The 18,419-nt window shown below is 37.4% G+C and overlaps 1 protein-coding gene across 2 annotated transcripts; it reads left to right on the forward strand.

Annotated features, from left to right (window-relative positions):
• The first annotated feature begins 1,685 nt into the window (after window positions 1-1,685).
• Window positions 1,686-17,800, forward strand: cul4b (cullin 4B). 2 transcript variants are annotated; one of them, XM_034689839.1, is made up of 21 exons: window positions 1,686-1,955; window positions 2,236-2,682; window positions 4,837-4,952; window positions 5,067-5,170; window positions 5,292-5,361; window positions 6,274-6,347; window positions 6,429-6,591; window positions 6,804-6,893; window positions 9,556-9,638; window positions 10,002-10,069; window positions 10,222-10,340; window positions 10,438-10,630; window positions 10,732-10,836; window positions 10,927-11,037; window positions 11,822-11,907; window positions 12,690-12,797; window positions 12,908-13,021; window positions 13,114-13,219; window positions 13,340-13,512; window positions 13,598-13,750; window positions 16,590-17,800. In XM_034689839.1, the coding sequence occupies exons 2-21, from the start codon at window positions 2,511-2,513 to the stop codon at window positions 16,683-16,685; spliced, it is 2,304 nt and encodes a 767-aa protein (XP_034545730.1). In that variant the 5' UTR covers window positions 1,686-1,955; window positions 2,236-2,510; the 3' UTR covers window positions 16,686-17,800. The 2 variants fall into 2 exon arrangements, with proteins under 2 accessions (XP_034545730.1, XP_034545729.1); XM_034689838.1 differs by having other exon boundaries at window positions 1,700-2,682.
• Window positions 17,801-18,419: the final 619 nt, after the last annotated feature.

Here is an 18,419-nt window from a genome sequence, read left to right on the forward strand (position 1 = left end):
GTCTTTTGTCTCTGGAAGACGATAATAGAGCAGTTATATCCATCATTAATTTCCTAAAGAAGTCATTTATAATATATTGTCGCTATTCACAACATGTCAATTGTACGGAAGAGGATAAGGGCCACTGAAAAAAAAATTAAGGTCAACATTTTTTTTTAATTATTATTATTCTGAGAAAAATTCAGAATTCTGGGATTAAATTCAGAATGCTCACTTTAATCTCAGAATTCTCACTTTTTTTTTCAGAAAAAAAAAATTTAAGTAAAAAATGTTTTTTATTATTATTCTGTGAAAAGCGTCAGAATTCTGACCCTAATCTCAGAATTCTGACTTTAATCTCAGAATTTTGATTTATTTCTCAGAATTCTGACCCTAATCTCAGAATTTTGACTTTAATCTCAGAATTCTGACTTTTTTCACTTAATTCTGACTTTTTTCTCATAATAATAATAACAATAATAATAATAATAATAATAATACATTTTGACCTTAATTTGTTTTTGTTTTTCTGGTGGCCCTAATCCTCTTCTGTACAATTGTTATCATTATTGATTTCTTTCCATTTCTTTAAAAAAAAAAAATTTTTACAGACATTGTTTTACTTATAGTTTTACTTTTTTACAAGTAGTATTTTAATGAAAAACTCTGTGTTATGGATTCTCACTCCTGTGAAGGTGGTGAGAGACAGGAGGATGATGGCAGGCTATGATGGCAAAAATGTATTAAATTAATAAAATTGACTCCAAGAAAAATGAATAGACATTGCCTTAGACACAAATCATTACAAAAGCACAATAAAGTTGTACGTATTATTAATTTTAATTAATAAAAAAACTTTTAAACCCTGATTTTTTTCAGATCTTTTGAAAGCTTTGGCGCATTTGGATTTCATCAATACAATAATCTATTCAGATTGACTGAACAGCACATGCATTACTCAAGGGGTTGATAACCCCTTCTTTAAATAAAATTGCAGCGAAAACATCTTGTGCCTCCCTCATGGTTGCATTACTAAAAGCTTTCATTCCATATATTCAGACTTTCATTCCATATATTCAGACTTTCATTCAATATATTCAGACTTTCAATCCATATATATCAAGTTTCATTCAATATAGTCAGACTTTCAATCCATATATATTGAGTTTGATTCAATATATTCAGACTTTCAATACACATATATTGAGTTTCATTCAATATATTCAGGCTTTCATTCCATAAATATCAAGATTCATTCAATACATTCAGACTTTCATTCCACATATCGAGTTTCATTCAATATATTCAGACTTTCATTCAATATATTCAGACTTCATTCCATATATATCAAGTTTCATTCAATATATTCAGACTTTCAATCCCTATATATTGAGTCTCATTCAATATATTCAGACTTTCAATCCATATATATTGAGTTTCATTCAATATATTCAGACTTTCATTCCGTATATATCAAGTTAATTCAATATATTCAGACTGTCATTCAATATATTCAGACTTCATTGCATATATTCCGAGTTTCATTAAATACATTCAGACTTCATTCAATATTAATTTCCTGAACGGCTTGCCATACATATTCTATACGCATTAAATATATATATATATATATCTCATATCTTTAATAAAAATGAACACCTGTTTATGTGTTACCAGCGTTACCAGACATCGAACCTGTCCATGTCGTTGGCATGATGGCGCCATCTTGCGGCCAGTCCAGGAGTAACATTGTAGTCCGTATTAAAAAACATGCTTGAGCAAAAAGTAGTTTTGCACAAAGTACTTCCGGTGGGGTCACCGACTAGCTTTTATGAGCGAATATTTTCCCCTGTTTCCCAGCGGGTGTTGAACTATTCTGAGAGCCTGATTTGACCGTTTCCTTGTTTCTCCCGTGAACTCTTCTGTTTCCCGGTCGCTCGGCTTCACCGCTCCCCCTGAACCACCGGACAACGCGGGTAGACAAACGAGGCAAAAAGAGGAAGCAATAGCCAACCATCTTTCTTCTTCTGCCAGCAATAACAAGAAAGAGAGCAGGCTAGATTGGAGTATAGCTGTGTAGTTTGCAATTTATTGTCTGTTTTTTACTGGAGAAAGGACTTGGGTAAAACCTCCCCCTGTTAGCAGAACCAGATAAAAAGCTCCCGGACTAGTCTGAGCTCATCTCCCGGCAAGCCTGGAAGTTTAGGAACACAAGACTGGCTGTTCAGAATTCCCGTTTTTTCATGTTTCCAACAGGTCTATCTTCCCCTAATCCCCCACCACCGCCAACCCAGGAGGCAAGATCATCGACCACTGATGTCAAAAACGAAAGCGGTACCATCACATCTCCGAAGAAGAGGAAAATAAACGGATCAGAGAGGGAAGACACTACTGACACGATCTCCTCTTCGCCTCCAAAGACCCTGAATTCCTCCTCCTCGTCCTCCTCCTCCTGCTCTCCCACTCCGCTGCACATTCAGAAGAAGTTGAGGTTCGAGGATTCAGTGGATTTCATAGGACTGGATGTGAAAATGGCTGAGGAGGCTGCCGCCGCTTCGTGCTCCAATAACAAAAGCAAAGCCGTGTTCCTGTCCGGCGGCGTGGGACACCATGCAAACGGACTGACGAAAACCGCAGGATCCGGCACCTTCTCCAACAGTAAACCCGGTGCTGCCAAGAAACTAGTCATCAAGAACTTCAAAGGTAGCAGATAACATGATTTCAAGATCCCCAATCACTCACAGACAGCTATATTCAACTTAGACTCATCAGTTTACAAGACCTCAGGAGCTCATCCAAACTAGACTTTACATTAGATCTCATCTGCTAGTCTTCCCCCTCTGTTCAACATGTTTTATAATGCTCAGATACTATAAACATTGAACCTATTAGTCTGATTGGCACCTGTAAGAGCTGAACATGTGTGAAACAAAGATGGGATCACATCAAACTCACTGCATACTGTATGTAATTGACCAAAACAGACACAATAAGTCCCCAAAATGCAACAATGAGTCATTAATAAGACGAGGAAAAAGTGTATGCACCTGAGGTTTTAATATTTTTTTTAAGTAATGGCATCATTGTTTGTCAAATTAAGATTCTGCTGCCGCTGCAATGTAAAACAAAAACATTAGCAGTAAGCCATATAGAGTTTGCCTTGTGTAACTATACATTTTGTTTATTCTCATTTTATCAGCAGATAATTTTCCACTTTCATCCACATACTTTTTAGTCAACAAAAGTCAGAAGATTTGGGAAAAAATCATCACAAATTCATGGAGCTTAAAGTGACATCTTTCATTTACCTGTTTGGCACAACTAACAGTTAAAAACTTAGAGACTCTTAATTTATTCCACCAGGTTTATAACAAGACAAGGCAGAAGAATTGAAGTTGCTACCATAAATAACATGAAAAATTACTGTAATGAATTAACTCTTCCCAAAATAGTTAGCAATGACTTTGCTTGGATTTGAAATGACCAAATATTCTAGTAACTGCTGCAGCCTGAGTTTGATCTACGACATATAACCAATGTTATTACTTTGATATCTTAATAATGAAGTCCAACATTTTTAGACCTAACCCTAACCCTTTTAAAGTTGCTATTCATGTTCAGAAAAATAGCATACAAGGATACAAATCTACAGCAATACAAACAGGAATAAACTAAATATTTACTCGCATACATATGTTAATATAATTAATAGGTGAGGGAATCACATTGTAACTAGGAATAATATACAACAACAGCTACAATCAATCAATCAATCAATCAAGCTTTATTTATATAGCACCTTTCATACAAATCAAATGCAACCCAAAGTGCTTCACAGAGATTGAAAAACAAGAAAGAAGCAGAAGTAAAACAATGGCAAGACATATTAGGGGAAAATAATAAGAATACAAATAATAATAATACAAATTTAAATTTAAATATATTAAAATAAAACAGAGACTAATGCACATGAACAATAAAATATGTGTAATTAAAATAAGTTAAAGCGTCACAATTAAAAATAAAATAAAATAGAGACTGATTCACACCAACAGTAAAATATTTGTAATTGAAATAAGTTAAAGCATCACAATTAAAAATACAAATAGCTAAAATAGATTTAAAAAGGGTAAGGACAAGAGTTGAAAATAAAACTAAGGCTAAAAATATCAATACAATTGATTAGATAAATAAAATAAATAAATAAATAAATGAATGAATAAATCAATTAAAATATAATAAGATAACATTTAAAATTACTAAAATAATAAAGCAACATTCATGTCAATATTACAGTAAAAGGTAAGTAGTAAAATTGTTAACATTACCCATGATAAATTTAACATCAATATACAGCAATTCTGCCATAGCTGGTGCACTGTAAGACAGTCATGTAATGATACATTACTTCTCCTCATTAACTGAAGAATACAGAAAGGTACAGAGGAGTCAGGAAGGAGTCATTAAGTAGTGACATGGTGTGTCAGATTGAAAGGGACAGCTATTTAGAGAGCCTTATTATTGTAGAATTAAAATATCAGTATTTGGTGCCAGAGATATGACAGTTGTATCCCCCGAGTCAGGATAACAATATACTGTTGAATCATTATTTAGTCCCACCTAAAGTAATTAAACTCTCAGCAACATCATGTTGAAAACACCATTCAATAAACACATGCTCGATTTGTTTTGGTCCCTGTCACCTGGCTGAACTTTAAATAGAAACAAATACAGCTGTTTTAAAATAGCACTGGTGACACAGCACAGCCCAGTCAGCTGTGTGTCACTGAGAAGCCTGCGTCAGTGTACAGTGTCATCATCATCACAGTGTCTGTGTTGTGTTTTTGTGTTGCTCAGAAAAGCCCAAATTGCCGGAGAACTACACGCAGGAGACTTGGCAGAAGCTGAAGGAGGCGGTGGAGGCCATACAGAACAGCACTTCAATCAAGTACAATCTGGAGGAGCTCTACCAGGTATCCCCCTTTACACTCCTGCTGACCCCTCAGAGGAGGCTGACCATGTTCAGGACCCTTCTCATCAGATGAAAACAGTCTTTTTCTTGACATGTGTCTTTGTGTTCCCCTCAGGCTGTGGAGAACCTGTGCTCTCATAAGATATCTGCTAAGCTTTACAAACAGCTGAGAGCCGTGTGTGAAGACCACATCAAGGCACAGATCGATCAGTTCAGAGAATATCCTTTACACTATATTTTACCAGGTATTGATTGTGTGTTACTTGGTGTTGATTTTGCAGCCTTAATGCAGGAAAGCTCTTAGAATAAAAGCCCAAGTTTGCCTTAACTCTGTTCTCACGGATGCCCTGGACAGCGTGCTTTTCTTAAAGAAAATCGACAAGTGCTGGCAAGATCACTGCAGACAAATGGTAAGTTTAACGTCTTCAAACCTTACCTCACTTGAAAGCAAATATATTGGGATGTAATTTTCTTATCAGAGGGGTATTCAGCTGATTTAATGTTGCACCTCCTTAAGGTTACATGATCATGTCCTTTAAACCCTCCATGGTTTAAAGATACTGTCTTTAAGGTGCCTGGAATTAGTCTCTCCCTGCTTACTACCTTTCCCAAACTTTGCCATCTCTGATTAGACAGGACAGATTTTTAACAATGCAGTATATTGTTAGTTTTTGGGGGGAACAACCCCCAGATTCTGTTACAAAAGACCGTTAGAGTAAGGAATAATAATTGCAGAATCACTACCTCTTCTGTTAAAAGAATGCTGTCACATTAAGGGAAACTTAGAAGCGAATTCCTTCCTGCCATCATCCTTGCTCTGTTTGTGTATGATGCAGAATAACCCCATAAGCACATGAATGTTTGTACACTTGTTGAAAAGTCTAAATTTGAGCCTTTTTGCACTCAACAATCTGACACTGAGACAGCTCAGAGCCTTACTGGGAATGTGCTTCAAAGTTATCTCACTGTCAAGTGTCTCTTTTTCACCAGTGTACTAAAGCTGCAGAAAAATCCATGCACTTAAAAAATGCTGCTCTAAACAAACATGTCACTCACTGTGTGAAATTTGAGATTTTAGCTTAATCCATTAGCTGATATCTGTATAGTCATGTCTTAAAAATTTTAACCCCAAGTTTGCACACAAGGCTTCTGTTGGAAAGTATTGGAACCCGACCCTTCCGTTTTCTCACACCAAGAAGTATAACTGATCTTAAAGTGTGAAATCAGTGGTTTGCCCCTTTAATTATAATCCAACAAGGCTTCAAAAAGTAACATGTTTTTACAATTGCTTCTAACTGTATGCTTTTTTCTTTTCTTCACAGATCATGATTAGGAGTATATTTTTGTTTTTGGATCGCACCTATGTTTTACAAAACTCAATGCTGCCGTCAATTTGGTGAGTGATCTCTGATTTAGGTTCATCCATCATCTATGAGTCTGCCTCTATGTGTCTAATAGCAGCTGCTCTGGTCTGCAGGGACATGGGTCTGGAGCTGTTCAGGTTCTACATCATCAGCGACCTGAAGGTCCAGAGTAAAACCATTGACGGGATTCTGCTGCTCATCGAGAGGGAGCGAAACGGGGAGGCGATAGACCGCAGTCTACTCAGGAGCCTGCTGAGCATGCTCTCTGATCTGCAGGTAACAGACCATGGACCCTCTCATTATCGAGTGTCAGTTGGTTGTGTCTGTATGTGAAATCTGGTGTCACCTGGATCTGATCTTTTTCCTCCACCACAAGAAGGGTGGCTGTGTTTGTCTGAGATTATGAGCTGCACAGGGCTGTGATGAAGTGTCATTTTCCTGTTGAAAGATGGCTTTAATGAAACTTGTGCTCTCTTCGTCCCTGACAGATTTATCAAGACTCCTTTGAGCAACGATTTCTGGAGGAAACTAATCGACTGTACGCTGCCGAGGGACAAAGGCTGATGCAGGAGAGAGAGGTGATTTATGTGACCCTCATACTTCAGGCCCATTTTCTTGTTTGCTCTGGGTTTGTCTTGTTTCAGTGAGTAACTGGCTCGACACAGACAGTCCATTTACTCTGCACATATGTCGAGCATCTGCTCTGTTCATAGCAAAGATATTTATGAATCTGGCACATGAACTGCAGCATCAGTTAGCACAATGACACAGACTAGACTTTGAACAGCAATCGAAACAAGCAACCAATCCTTCAAACACCAACATGTCCTCCATCTGTAGCTGCAGGTCATCAAAATACAGCACAAGAAGAACAGGATTTCTTTAACTCTGTAATTACAAAAGCTTTTGCTCTATTCAGACCACTGATGCTGCAGCTTTCTTCACCTGCTGACACATTAGAGACATGTTGAATATTCTCACTCTTTATTGTCTCAGCCCAGGGTTAGATATCTTTCTTGTAGGTTGTCAACTAAACGCAGAGTATAATTTGTTGACATAGACCAGTACTAAGTAACTTTACATATAGAAGTTTCACTGTCTGAATATAATCTCAATCAGATGTCCCCAAACTTTGCCATGCCATGGACCTTTTTACTAGAAATAGTGTCTGATTAGGAACCTGTCTTTCAGGTTTTCTTAACCCTCCTGTTATGTTAGTTTCTTAGGGACAGCAATAATGTTCAAGGGTCAACTTGACCAGGGGTATATTTAATGATTCAAAAGTGTCAGAACCCCCAAAAAAATCGCAGTTTTTAAAACAAAAATCTCATTATTAACTCCATTACTAACCATTTAAATCAACATTTAGTGCATTGGTGTTCTTTAATTCTCACAGATCATAGTTCAATGAGGATAATTCACTTGTTTTTTATGAAAATTTATATTAAAAGTTTTTTTTATGTACAAAGTACAAAGTGATTGGGGTGAAATATGTCGCACAGTTTCAAATGAACATTTAGTATTTGACACTTCTGACCCCTTTTAGCCTCCACTTTGACTGCCGGTTCAAGTTGACCCACTAACAGTATCTATGTAACATTTTCATTTTATATGTTGTCCACGCTAATTAAGCCAAGCAGAATAATTTTCATACATTTAACATTTTTATTTTTATTTTGAACTTGAAAATGGGTCAATTTGACCCGCAACATAACAGGAGGGTTAAGTTCCCTGTACATTACGATGACAAATATCAGAAAGTAAACATCTTCTAAATAGATGTCCTATTTTTATTAACATTTAACAACCTTATTATTAATTTATTTAATTCAATGTCTTTTTCTGTTACAGTCTATTTTCTTCTCTGAGAACACATCTGAGCACAACAGTACTCACTGTAGTAAAGCCAAACTTAATGTTTGCTGGCTCACAGTGACCAGCTTTTGGTGCTCCACAGTTGTAGCTCTGTTGCAGCTGAGTCATGTTGCTTGGAGGTTGTTGTTTTTTTAACAGTTGTATCTTTCAATAGGATGTAGGTAGCTAGTTTCCAGTAGTACAGCCACTTTCAGATCTATCCGTGTCCCTGCGTGGCTGCTCCATTCTCATCGTCTAGGGTGGTGTGTGTTATGTTTTTTATTTTAAAGACTGGCACAGAGAAAGAACACAAAGATCTGGGTACATAGTGATTAATGACATCTAAAATGACATACTGTATATTGAAGTGTTTTTGTCACAAATAATATCATTAGTTGAATTTGACTGTGTTTCGACCTTGCTCCTTCCCCTTAAGTTTCACTGACCCCTCAACACCCCCTGGCAACTCCTAGGGTGTCAGGACCCCGCACTTTGAAAATACTGTCCAAGACTTTTCATCATAGACTCTATTTTATTTTTAACTACAGTAAATATATTGCTTAAAATCGGTCGAGGCAGATGGCTGTTTAACATGAGTCTGGTTCTGCTTGAGGTTTCTGCCTGTTTAAAGGACGTTTATCCTTGCTAAATGCTGCAAAGTGCTCTGCTCATGGGGGATTAAGATGAGATAAGACAGAGTCCTGCCTGGGAAATGAGACTGGATCTTATTCTGTCTTGATGTTGGGTCTTTGTTAAAAATATAACAGAGGGTATGGTCTAGACCTGCTCTGTCTGCAAAGTGTGTTGAGATAACTTTTGTTGTGATTTGGAGCTTCATAAATAATGTTCATACCTGAGTTAGAATCATCTTTTAAAGTTCCCTCTCTCTCCTTATATTTCCTGTTCAGGCCTTCACAGTCTAATTACAACAACAATGCTATAAATGCAATCTTTATAAAGATTAAAATGTTCATCTCAATTGGACAATATGTAGAATAATGTATTACATTCAGTTTTTCCCAAATCCTATCGGTAGAAGTCACTTAATTATCAAGTAGTTCAAAGGCACTACAAACTACGCTAATCAAATCACTAAAACAATGCAACCTCCTTCAGTTGGTTTTATTGATTCCTGTGAAGCTCATTGTAATCTGCACTTTGAAGACATAGGCAAGGCAAGGCAAGGCAGCTTTATTTGTATAGCGCATTTCATACACGAGGGCAACTCAATGTGCTTTACATTAAAACATACACTGTTAACATGTGTTTTAGCAGAGCAAACCTGCTCTCCTGGCAACCCGAGACTCAGTGTCTTGTGTTTTGGAAGTCTACATTAAAATACCCCAGCATGATATCTGCTTTTACATCTCTACTCTCTTTTTGCAGGTTCCAGAATATCTTCATCACGTCAACAAACGCTTGGAGGAGGAGGCTGACAGAGTGATCACGTATCTAGACCAGAGCACACAGTCAGTGTCGGACTCTTGTGTTTTTTGTTTGCAATTTGACATTAGAGGAAGATTTATGTCAGAGGCCCTCAATAGAAAAAAAAAATTCTCTTATCTTTTATATTCTCTGAAAAATGGCCAAAAAAATCAAAATTCTGCCAGGGTATGTAAACTGAGGAGCACAACTGTAGTTCATATTTTTGTTGTTATTTTGACTGAAAAGGACATTTTGTTTTGAATATTACAGTATTATTGCATATGGTCTGACCAACCTCATTAAATGGACCTTTGGCTCATTGAAAAAAATATTTGTGGCCCTTTAAGATTTGTATTTGAGTACCCCTGATTTATGTGTTTCGATTCTTTTCCTCTCCCCTTGCTCAGAAAACCACTCATTGCTACGGTGGAGAAGCAGTTGCTGGGTGAACATCTCACTGCTACTCTGCAAAAAGGTACACATCAGTCAATCCTCTCTATTGAAGCGTGCATGAGAGGCATCATAGGTAGACATTGCTTCCTATTTGAATGCCTCTCTGACCACGTAATGCACCTTGAGAGTGTGAAAGCAGCTGATGTCTGACTTTCTGTTGTTTGACACGTTCAGGGCTGACTCACCTGCTGGATGAAAACAGAATTCAGGATCTGTCTCTTCTCTATCAGCTCTTCAGTCGAGTGCGAGGTGGTGTTCAGGTCCTCCTGCAACACTGGATAGAGTACATAAAGGTATAGCTGGACATTAATACATGATGGAGGTGCTGCACACACAGAGGTTAATGTGCCTAATGTTGATAACTGTTTTGTCATTAAATTCAATATGTAGGCTTTTGGAAGCACAATCGTAATCAATCCAGAGAAAGACAAAACAATGGTGCAAGAGCTGCTGGACTTTAAGGACAAGGTAGATCACATCATCGACATCTGCTTCATGAAGAACGAGAAGTTTGTCAACGCCATGAAGGAGGCTTTTGAAACGTTCATAAATAAACGGCCAAATAAACCTGCAGAACTCATAGGTCCGTTTTTCTTTCATTTTATAGCTCTTGAAGATGTAAATAAGCATAACATCTCAAACTTTATGGAATCATTTGCACTAAAAATATTCTTCTGTGCACAGCAAAACACGTGGACTCAAAGCTAAGAGCAGGAAACAAAGAGGCGACAGATGAAGAGCTGGAGAAGATGCTAGATAAGATCATGATCATCTTTAGATTCATCTATGGTAATATTAACCGTCACATGCATGATTCAGTTGAAATGTTTCATCATTTTGGTTGTTTCTAATATGTTTCTAAATGTTTCGTCACCTTAGGAAAAGATGTTTTTGAAGCTTTCTACAAAAAAGACCTGGCCAAGAGGTTGCTGGTTGGAAAAAGTGCCTCAGTGGACGCTGAAAAATCAATGTTGTCAAAACTGAAACATGGTCAGTATTTATTTTATTTTATTTTATTTTATTTTATTTAACAAGGCGAAAACCACATTGAGATTAAAAAATCTTTTTTTTCAAGTGTTTCCTGGCCAAGATCATCATCAACACATTCCAGAAAAGTTACAGACAAAGAACACATAATTCTAAAACATTACAACACATCATGGGCTTCAGAACAAAAGTCATCAATCAAAGCATCTACAAACTGAAGAATCTTCCTCAAGAGCCTTCAGTCTGCTTTTAAACACATTTAAAGAGACAAGCTCACTCAAACCCAGGCTCTCCTGAAACAGGTTCCAGGCTGCAGGAACAGCGTATCTAAAACTCTTTTTACCCGTTTCAAGACGCGCTCTGGGGACTGAAAGCAAAAGCAAGTTTTGTGACTGGGTCACAGAGCGGAGACTGTAGCTTCCAGTATTTTTTAAATGAATAAAATCACACAAGTACGATGGAAGCAAGTTAAGAATCGCCTTATAAACAAGGACATGCCAATGATGTAGCCTATGGGTAGACAATGCAATCCAGCTAACTTGAGCATACAGGGAGCAGTAATGGGTTAGAGATTTAAAACCTGTAATGAACCTCAGAGCTCCATGAAAAATGGTGTCCAGAGAGTGAAGGCAATGAGTGGATGCATGCATATATAAAACAGTATAGTATTCAGTCATATTCAGTCATACACACAAACACACTCAATGCAAAATACACACAGACTGCGGACTCTTGATCTCGAATGCACCTTGACCTGTGACCTTTTTTTGTTTCTGTGATTCCTCAGAATGTGGAGCAGCATTCACCAGCAAACTGGAGGGGATGTTCAAAGACATGGAGCTCTCGAAAGACATTATGGTGCAGTTCAAGCAGGTGAGAATGATGGGTATGATAATATAGTCTATATGAATATTAGTTTATTACAGTCAACACTAACATTATTTCACCACCATGAGACACATGGAAAATCTGTATAAACCAAAAGTAATATACATGGAAGAAAAAGGAAAAATAGATAAATCAACTGATGATCTGCTGAACGAAAAGCTGTAGGCTGCAGCATAAGCCCCATCCCTTATTACTTATCAATAATAATAATAATAATAATAATAATAATAATGATAATAATTATGATCATTTTTTATTTGTAGAGCACTTTTCAAAACCAGGTTACAAAGTGCTTTACATGGGCAGCAAAATAAAACAGGCAGATTATAAAAACATACAAGTCAAGATAAAGAAACAAAACATATTTTAAAAGAAAAACTTCCCCTAAAAGAACTCTAAAGGAATACATTTAATTTTAAATATATTTATTAAGACGGTTAAAATAAAATAAAGTTAAATAAAAAACAGATAAAATCAGGGCTCTGCGATTAAGTGAGTTTTCCAGACTTTAAACCCTCCTGGAGATCATTTCAAATCACTGTGTGATGTTTCGGAAACAGATCACTTCTCAAATTACTGGATTTTGAAATCAGACAGGGCTTCATACTTCTTCATTTCACTCACACCTGATGTGCGGTCTGGTCTGAATACCAACAAACATATTGGGTTTCCTTTTGTGAAAACCTGGAAACTAAGAAGTTTGTATAGAAGCCAAAAATGTATCTCACATCCTTGTGTATCATGTTATTGTCTTTGTATGTCTGTAGTATATGCAGTGCCAAAACATTCCTGGCAACATTGAGCTGACTGTGAACATCCTCACCATGGGTTACTGGCCGACCTATGTCCCAATGGAAGTGCACCTGCCTGCTGAGGTTAGTGCTGAGCAAATATTGAAACTTTCACAACATGTTTGTTTTTATAGCCTGCAGTGTGATTAATATGTTGCGTGTTGCTCTGTAACGCTGATGTTATCCTTCTCCAGATGGTGCGGCTGCAAGAGATTTTCAAGACCTTCTACCTGGGCAAACACAGTGGCAGGAAGCTGCAGTGGCAGTCAACACTCGGCCATTGTGTCTTAAAAGCGGAGTTTAAAGAGGTACAGGCTGATTTCAAAGTGCACTGATGTTCTTGGCTCACTGAGTGAGTAAGCTTTGTGTTAATTGTTCTCTGTGATTTCTTCTTCAAAAGGGCAAGAAGGAGCTGCAGGTGTCACTCTTCCAAACACTTGTGCTACTGATGTTTAATGAAGGAGAGGAGTTCACTCTGGAGGAGATCAAACTGGCAACAGGAATAGGTCTGTATGATCACAATGAAGTGAAGCTGGCAGCTCTTTAAAGCAGGAATAAGCCTTGTTGAGCATTCATTATGCAGCCACACTGATGAAAACACCATTCCTGGTTCTGTTTGTTAACAGAGGACAGTGAACTGCGCCGGACTCTGCAGTCGTTGGCTTGCGGAAAAGCACGCGTCCTCACTAAAATCCCCAAAAGCAAAGATGTAGAGGACGGGGATAAGTTCTCCTGCAATGACGACTTCAAACACAAGCTCTTCAGGATCAAAATCAATCAGATTCAGATGAAAGAAACGGTAAAAGTTCCATCTTGTAAAGATTTCCTCTCTCCAGTTGCTAGAGGGTGATGGCAAATGATTTGAACAAAATGTTCCCTCTTAGGTGGAGGAGCAGGCAAGCACCACAGAAAGGGTGTTTCAGGATCGTCAGTATCAGATCGATGCTGCCATTGTGCGCATTATGAAGATGAGGAAGACTCTGAGCCATAATCTCTTGATGTCTGAAGTGTACAACCAGCTCAAATTTCCTGTCAAGGTGAGAAGCACAACACTGACATTAAACTATACTATGAACAGTGTTCATTTTGTTAACGGAATTATAACGATAAATGTTCGTCAACGACTCATTTTTTCATGATGAAAACTAGACTATGACGAGCTTAAGTGCATCACTGATAATAAAAACTCTGACGAATGTATGTTTTGTTTTTGTTAACAAGACGATGACGAGACGAAAACTTTAGTGGCGGACCGTCGGACATTCAAAATCCATGTTTTCCCTCGCTGTGCGTCTAATCTTTATAAATAAAAGTGATGCATAGGCCTACCTGTGACAGGCTGAGTTATTATCTGAGGGGCGCAGTGTTCGCTTGGTCACTACCTGCAGCAGGCGTGCTTTATGAACCAGCTCTCCTCACCTCCATGCATCTGTCTCATCTTCATTGAGGATTTTTACCCCCGGTGTGCGTTAGTGACAAAGACACAACTGTAAAAAGCTCTGCATCTACAGCTTGATTTGTTCCAGTTTGGTGAAACATCAGACACCTTCAGTAAGTTTTGATCAACTCCTAGTCAGAGTGCCGTGAACTGACTGTCTGTCCAGTGCGCCTGACACTGCAGGTACATTTAAGGACCGTCGTAAATGTGCAATACAGTCACGGTAGTCACATCAAGAATGTTTTCTTTTTGCTTTTTTAGCAGGGACAGGCTTCATTATTTAACTTAAGATATTACACAAGCAAAAGTGTTAAAGGAGTGAAATGCTGACGATTTAAACACTTGGTATAACCCTAATACCAATATCTGATCGACTACATGAATTATTTAAAGAGTGAAGATGTTTTGACAAAAATCAAAGACTAAAATGTTTTGAGTTTTCGTCAACTAAAACTAGACTAAAACTATAAAGGGCTAAAAAGACTAAAATGTGACTAAAACTAACAGGCATTTTCGTCTAAAGACTAAGACTAAGACTAAAATAGCCGCCATAATTTACACTGACTATGAATTCACTTTTTTATGAGATCATATTTTAGGTTGTTAGCATGATGAATAGAAATTTGAGTGTTAGGGTCAGCAGATATACAGAAAGATCTCCAGAAACGTATTCATGCTTTCATATCCTCCCGTCTCGATTACTGTTATTCCCTGTACACATTTCTTCGTCAAAAATCAATCCACTGTCTTCAAACAGTTCACAGCGCAGCAGCTCGTCTTTTAACAGGAACTAAAAAATGTGCCCACAACGCCCCCATTTTTACCTCATCTACACTGGCTGGCTGTTGATTTTAAGACTCTTTTATTGACTTTTAAAGCACTACATGGACTTGCCCCTCTCTATGTCTATTCAATTCAATTCAATTCAATTTGCTTTATTGGCATGAACAAAGACATGTTGTTGCCAAAGCACATACGATTTATACACATACATTACATATATATTCATTACATATCTTATAAGCATTAATGAACGATGGTGTCACCCATACAGCATATCTCAATGTCCTCACTTGATGCGGTATGCTCATAAAACCCTCACCTAAAATCAGATATTATGGGATGGTGCGTCCCTCAGGCTGTGACAGGCAGACACATATTTAGCAGCCAGAGGAGCTGCTGACCCTTCCCCCAAGATAACTGACAGTTTCTCTTCTGGGGTTAATGTTGGGAAGTTTGTTACTATTTTAGTAATTTCCCTGTAGTGGGAATCTCTTAGAAAAGAGAACTTGCTGAAGTAGAGGAGGAAGTGCATCTCCGTCTGTATGTCCACTGTAGAGCAGTGAGCACATAGACGCTCCTCTCTGGGCAGCCATGTCTGCCTGTGTCTCCCTGTCTCTACAGCTAGCTGGTGGTCACTCAGCCTGTATTTGGTCAGGATACGTCTTTGTTTTGTCTATATCTCTGAGCTTTTATCCAACTACAAACCTAGTCACAGTCTGAGATCCTCTGGCAGTGCTCTATTAGCTGTTCCAAGGACCTGACTGAAAACCAAAGGGGACAGGGTGTTTCCAGTCAAGGCTCCTACTCTCTGGAACAGCCTGCCAGAGGAGATCAGATTTGCAGAGTCAGTCCCTTGTTTTATGTCATTACTCAAGACCGACACACTTTGACAGGAAAGTTTTTATTGGGAGATTTTGTTTAATTTTAGCTCTGATTTTAAGGGTCTGTTTTATAAGTTTGTATGTTTTTAAGCTTTTATTTCATTTTATTTTTAATTGCTTCATTTTGCTTTGCACTTCATCTTGTTTTTATTGCCCACTGTAAAGCACTTTGTTACTTGTATTGAAAAGTGCTATATAAAGTATTTTTTTTTATTATTATTAATATTAATATTAATATTATTACAGAATTATTAGACTTACTGTAATTTTTATAGTTGTCATTCATAACAATGTCACAGACAGAAGGAAAACTGACTGACATGTTCTGGCTGAACAAAGAATTGAAATTAGACACAATTTTTAAAACTATAGAATTTAATGCTGTCAATGAGCAAATATTTTAGGTACAATATTTGTCAATTTCATTTCATGTTTCCCAATTTTTTCTTTCAACTGTAACAGAGAAGCCTGATATTTCTACAGTACATCTCAAAGGCTATTAAATGATTTTTACAGGCTGTTTTTGTTGTTGTCTTGTTGTAGCACCCACCTAAGCTAGTCTTTGTTAACCCAAAATACTTTTGAAAGAGTTCAGTTACTTGACCGGCTTGCTCAAGAAGAACCTTAGTTTTCAAAGTTACACCGGTGAAGCAGCACGACTAGCATGAATCAGCTTTTCACTGCAGTTGCGTCAAAGTTAAAGGTATAAAAATAACCAGAAATCTTGGCCTGTGCCCCCACATGTTAACCTGTGCTTCTCCTCTTCCCTTTCAGCCTGCTGACTTGAAGAAGAGGATAGAGTCTCTTATTGACAGAGACTATATGGAGCGTGACAAAGAGAATTCCAACCAGTACAACTATGTGGCTTAGAGAAAGAGAAAGTGACGGGGTAAAATAAGACGCCGGTGGTTCAGTCAGGCTGAGGTGATCAGTCTCTAAATCTTTTGCTCCAGTGGACGTTAACCTTTATCATCTTCAACACAGCGACCGACAAGTGAATGGATACTGCTCCACAGGATTTTTTTTTTGTCAGGGGTCTTGTGATCCTGTGGACTGCATGCCCATTGAAAAGAGAATATTGTCCATTTTTCTCAGCACAGCTGAGGGAGTTGGGTTGCCGTGGACAGACAGAGAAGACACACAGATGTTGTTGTGTTTGCTTTTTTTTTTAAAGGAGAGGAAAAATATTTATTTTCAAACTTAGGTTTTTCTTTGTCCATAGTTTGAATCAATATGCTCTTTGTTATCAAGCCTTTCTGTTTTCTTTTTCTTTTTTCACACAGTATCCCAAGCAAATGCTGACACACTTATCAAAGCTCTAAATGTACACACGTTGAAGAGAGAAAGGATCAAAAAAAGCTTAGCTGATGCTTGTTTCTTCAGTAAGTGTCAGGTGTTGGACTAGTGGAAAGAAATTCACAGTATAAAATTGACAATTTGGGAAATATCTGTGCTGGATGGATGGTTCTGCAGCAAGAATTTTTAAGGCCATGTAGCCATCTGATAAAGCTGTGATCCTGAACACATGAAGCGTTCAAACATTTTGTGCCAAAAAAGGAGCACTTCTTTGTTATAGGGCATATTGAGGCTGCTAAAACAGTTCAGTTGTACAAGTATATGCATTTAACTTTCTCATTTGTTCTGACTTTGTATTTTTTGTACATACTTCACAAAAGTAACATTTTAAATGATCTCATCCGACAGTCAACTGCTTTGTAGGTTTTTTGTTAACCCGTAGAAAGTATACTAAAAGCACAACGACATCAAAGCCAATTTCTCCATCTTCCCTGGTGTCATTAAAGTCATCACACATTTACACTATACATTTTTGTATGTCTCCCTGTGAGGCTTGCAGGCCTTAATGAAGAGTGCTGGGAACATGAGTGGACTTCCTAAACACAAGTGAAAATATGATTGAGTAGAGCCCTTGTTTGTATGAGTCTGTTAGATTTATCGCTTCAGATTAAAACAACTGTTTCAGTCGGGTTTTCTTTTATTTATCCTTGATTTCCAAACACTGTCCAGTTGATAGAACCACATTAGTAAGCTTTATTTTCTATGTATTTATTGCCTTTTCTGTGTTATAACATCATATAAAAAGAACACACAATAACAATGCAGCAGCTTGAAACCCAAAAAAATGTCACTCATTCATAGAGACACACAAAAACACCCAACTATCACAGATAAATAATAGAGTGGAATTTCTATTTAATATTCCCACATAACTAAATAGTTAGAAAACTATTTAGGTGATATGATACGTTCCATATCTGATTCAAAAATAGCTAAACAGAAACATGAAGGTCTTTGTTTTTCCTGAGTACGCTTTTTATTTGTCAGCATTCTTTGTCTGGTGCTGGTGAATATTCACCTTATGGTGGTTTGTACATACGGAAGAGGATTAGGGCCACTGAAAATAATCAAGGTCCAATTTTTTTTTAATTATTATATTCTGGGAAAAAAGTCAGAATTGTGAGATTAAAGTCAGAACTGTGAGAAAAAAGTCAGAATTGTGGGATTAAAGTCAGAGTTCTGAGATTAAAGCAGAATTGTGAGAAAAAAGTCAGAATTTTGAGAAAAAGTCAGAATTGTGATATTAAA

This window comes from Notolabrus celidotus, chromosome 8, assembly GCF_009762535.1.
Source record: "Notolabrus celidotus isolate fNotCel1 chromosome 8, fNotCel1.pri, whole genome shotgun sequence".
NCBI classification, from domain to species: Eukaryota; Metazoa; Chordata; class Actinopteri; order Labriformes; family Labridae; genus Notolabrus; species Notolabrus celidotus.

Bases quoted from the DNA above. Each gene is read 5' to 3' on its own strand.
- cul4b (XM_034689838.1), top strand. From the start codon at position 2,223: ATGTTTCCAACAGGTCTATCTTCCCCTAATCCCCCACCACCGCCAACC. The intron at 10,837-10,926 runs GTAATATTAACC...TCGTCACCTTAG, and splicing joins CATCTTTAGATTCATCTATG to GAAAAGATGTTTTTGAAGCT. The intron at 13,220-13,339 runs GTCTGTATGATC...GTTTGTTAACAG, and splicing joins CAAACTGGCAACAGGAATAG to AGGACAGTGAACTGCGCCGG.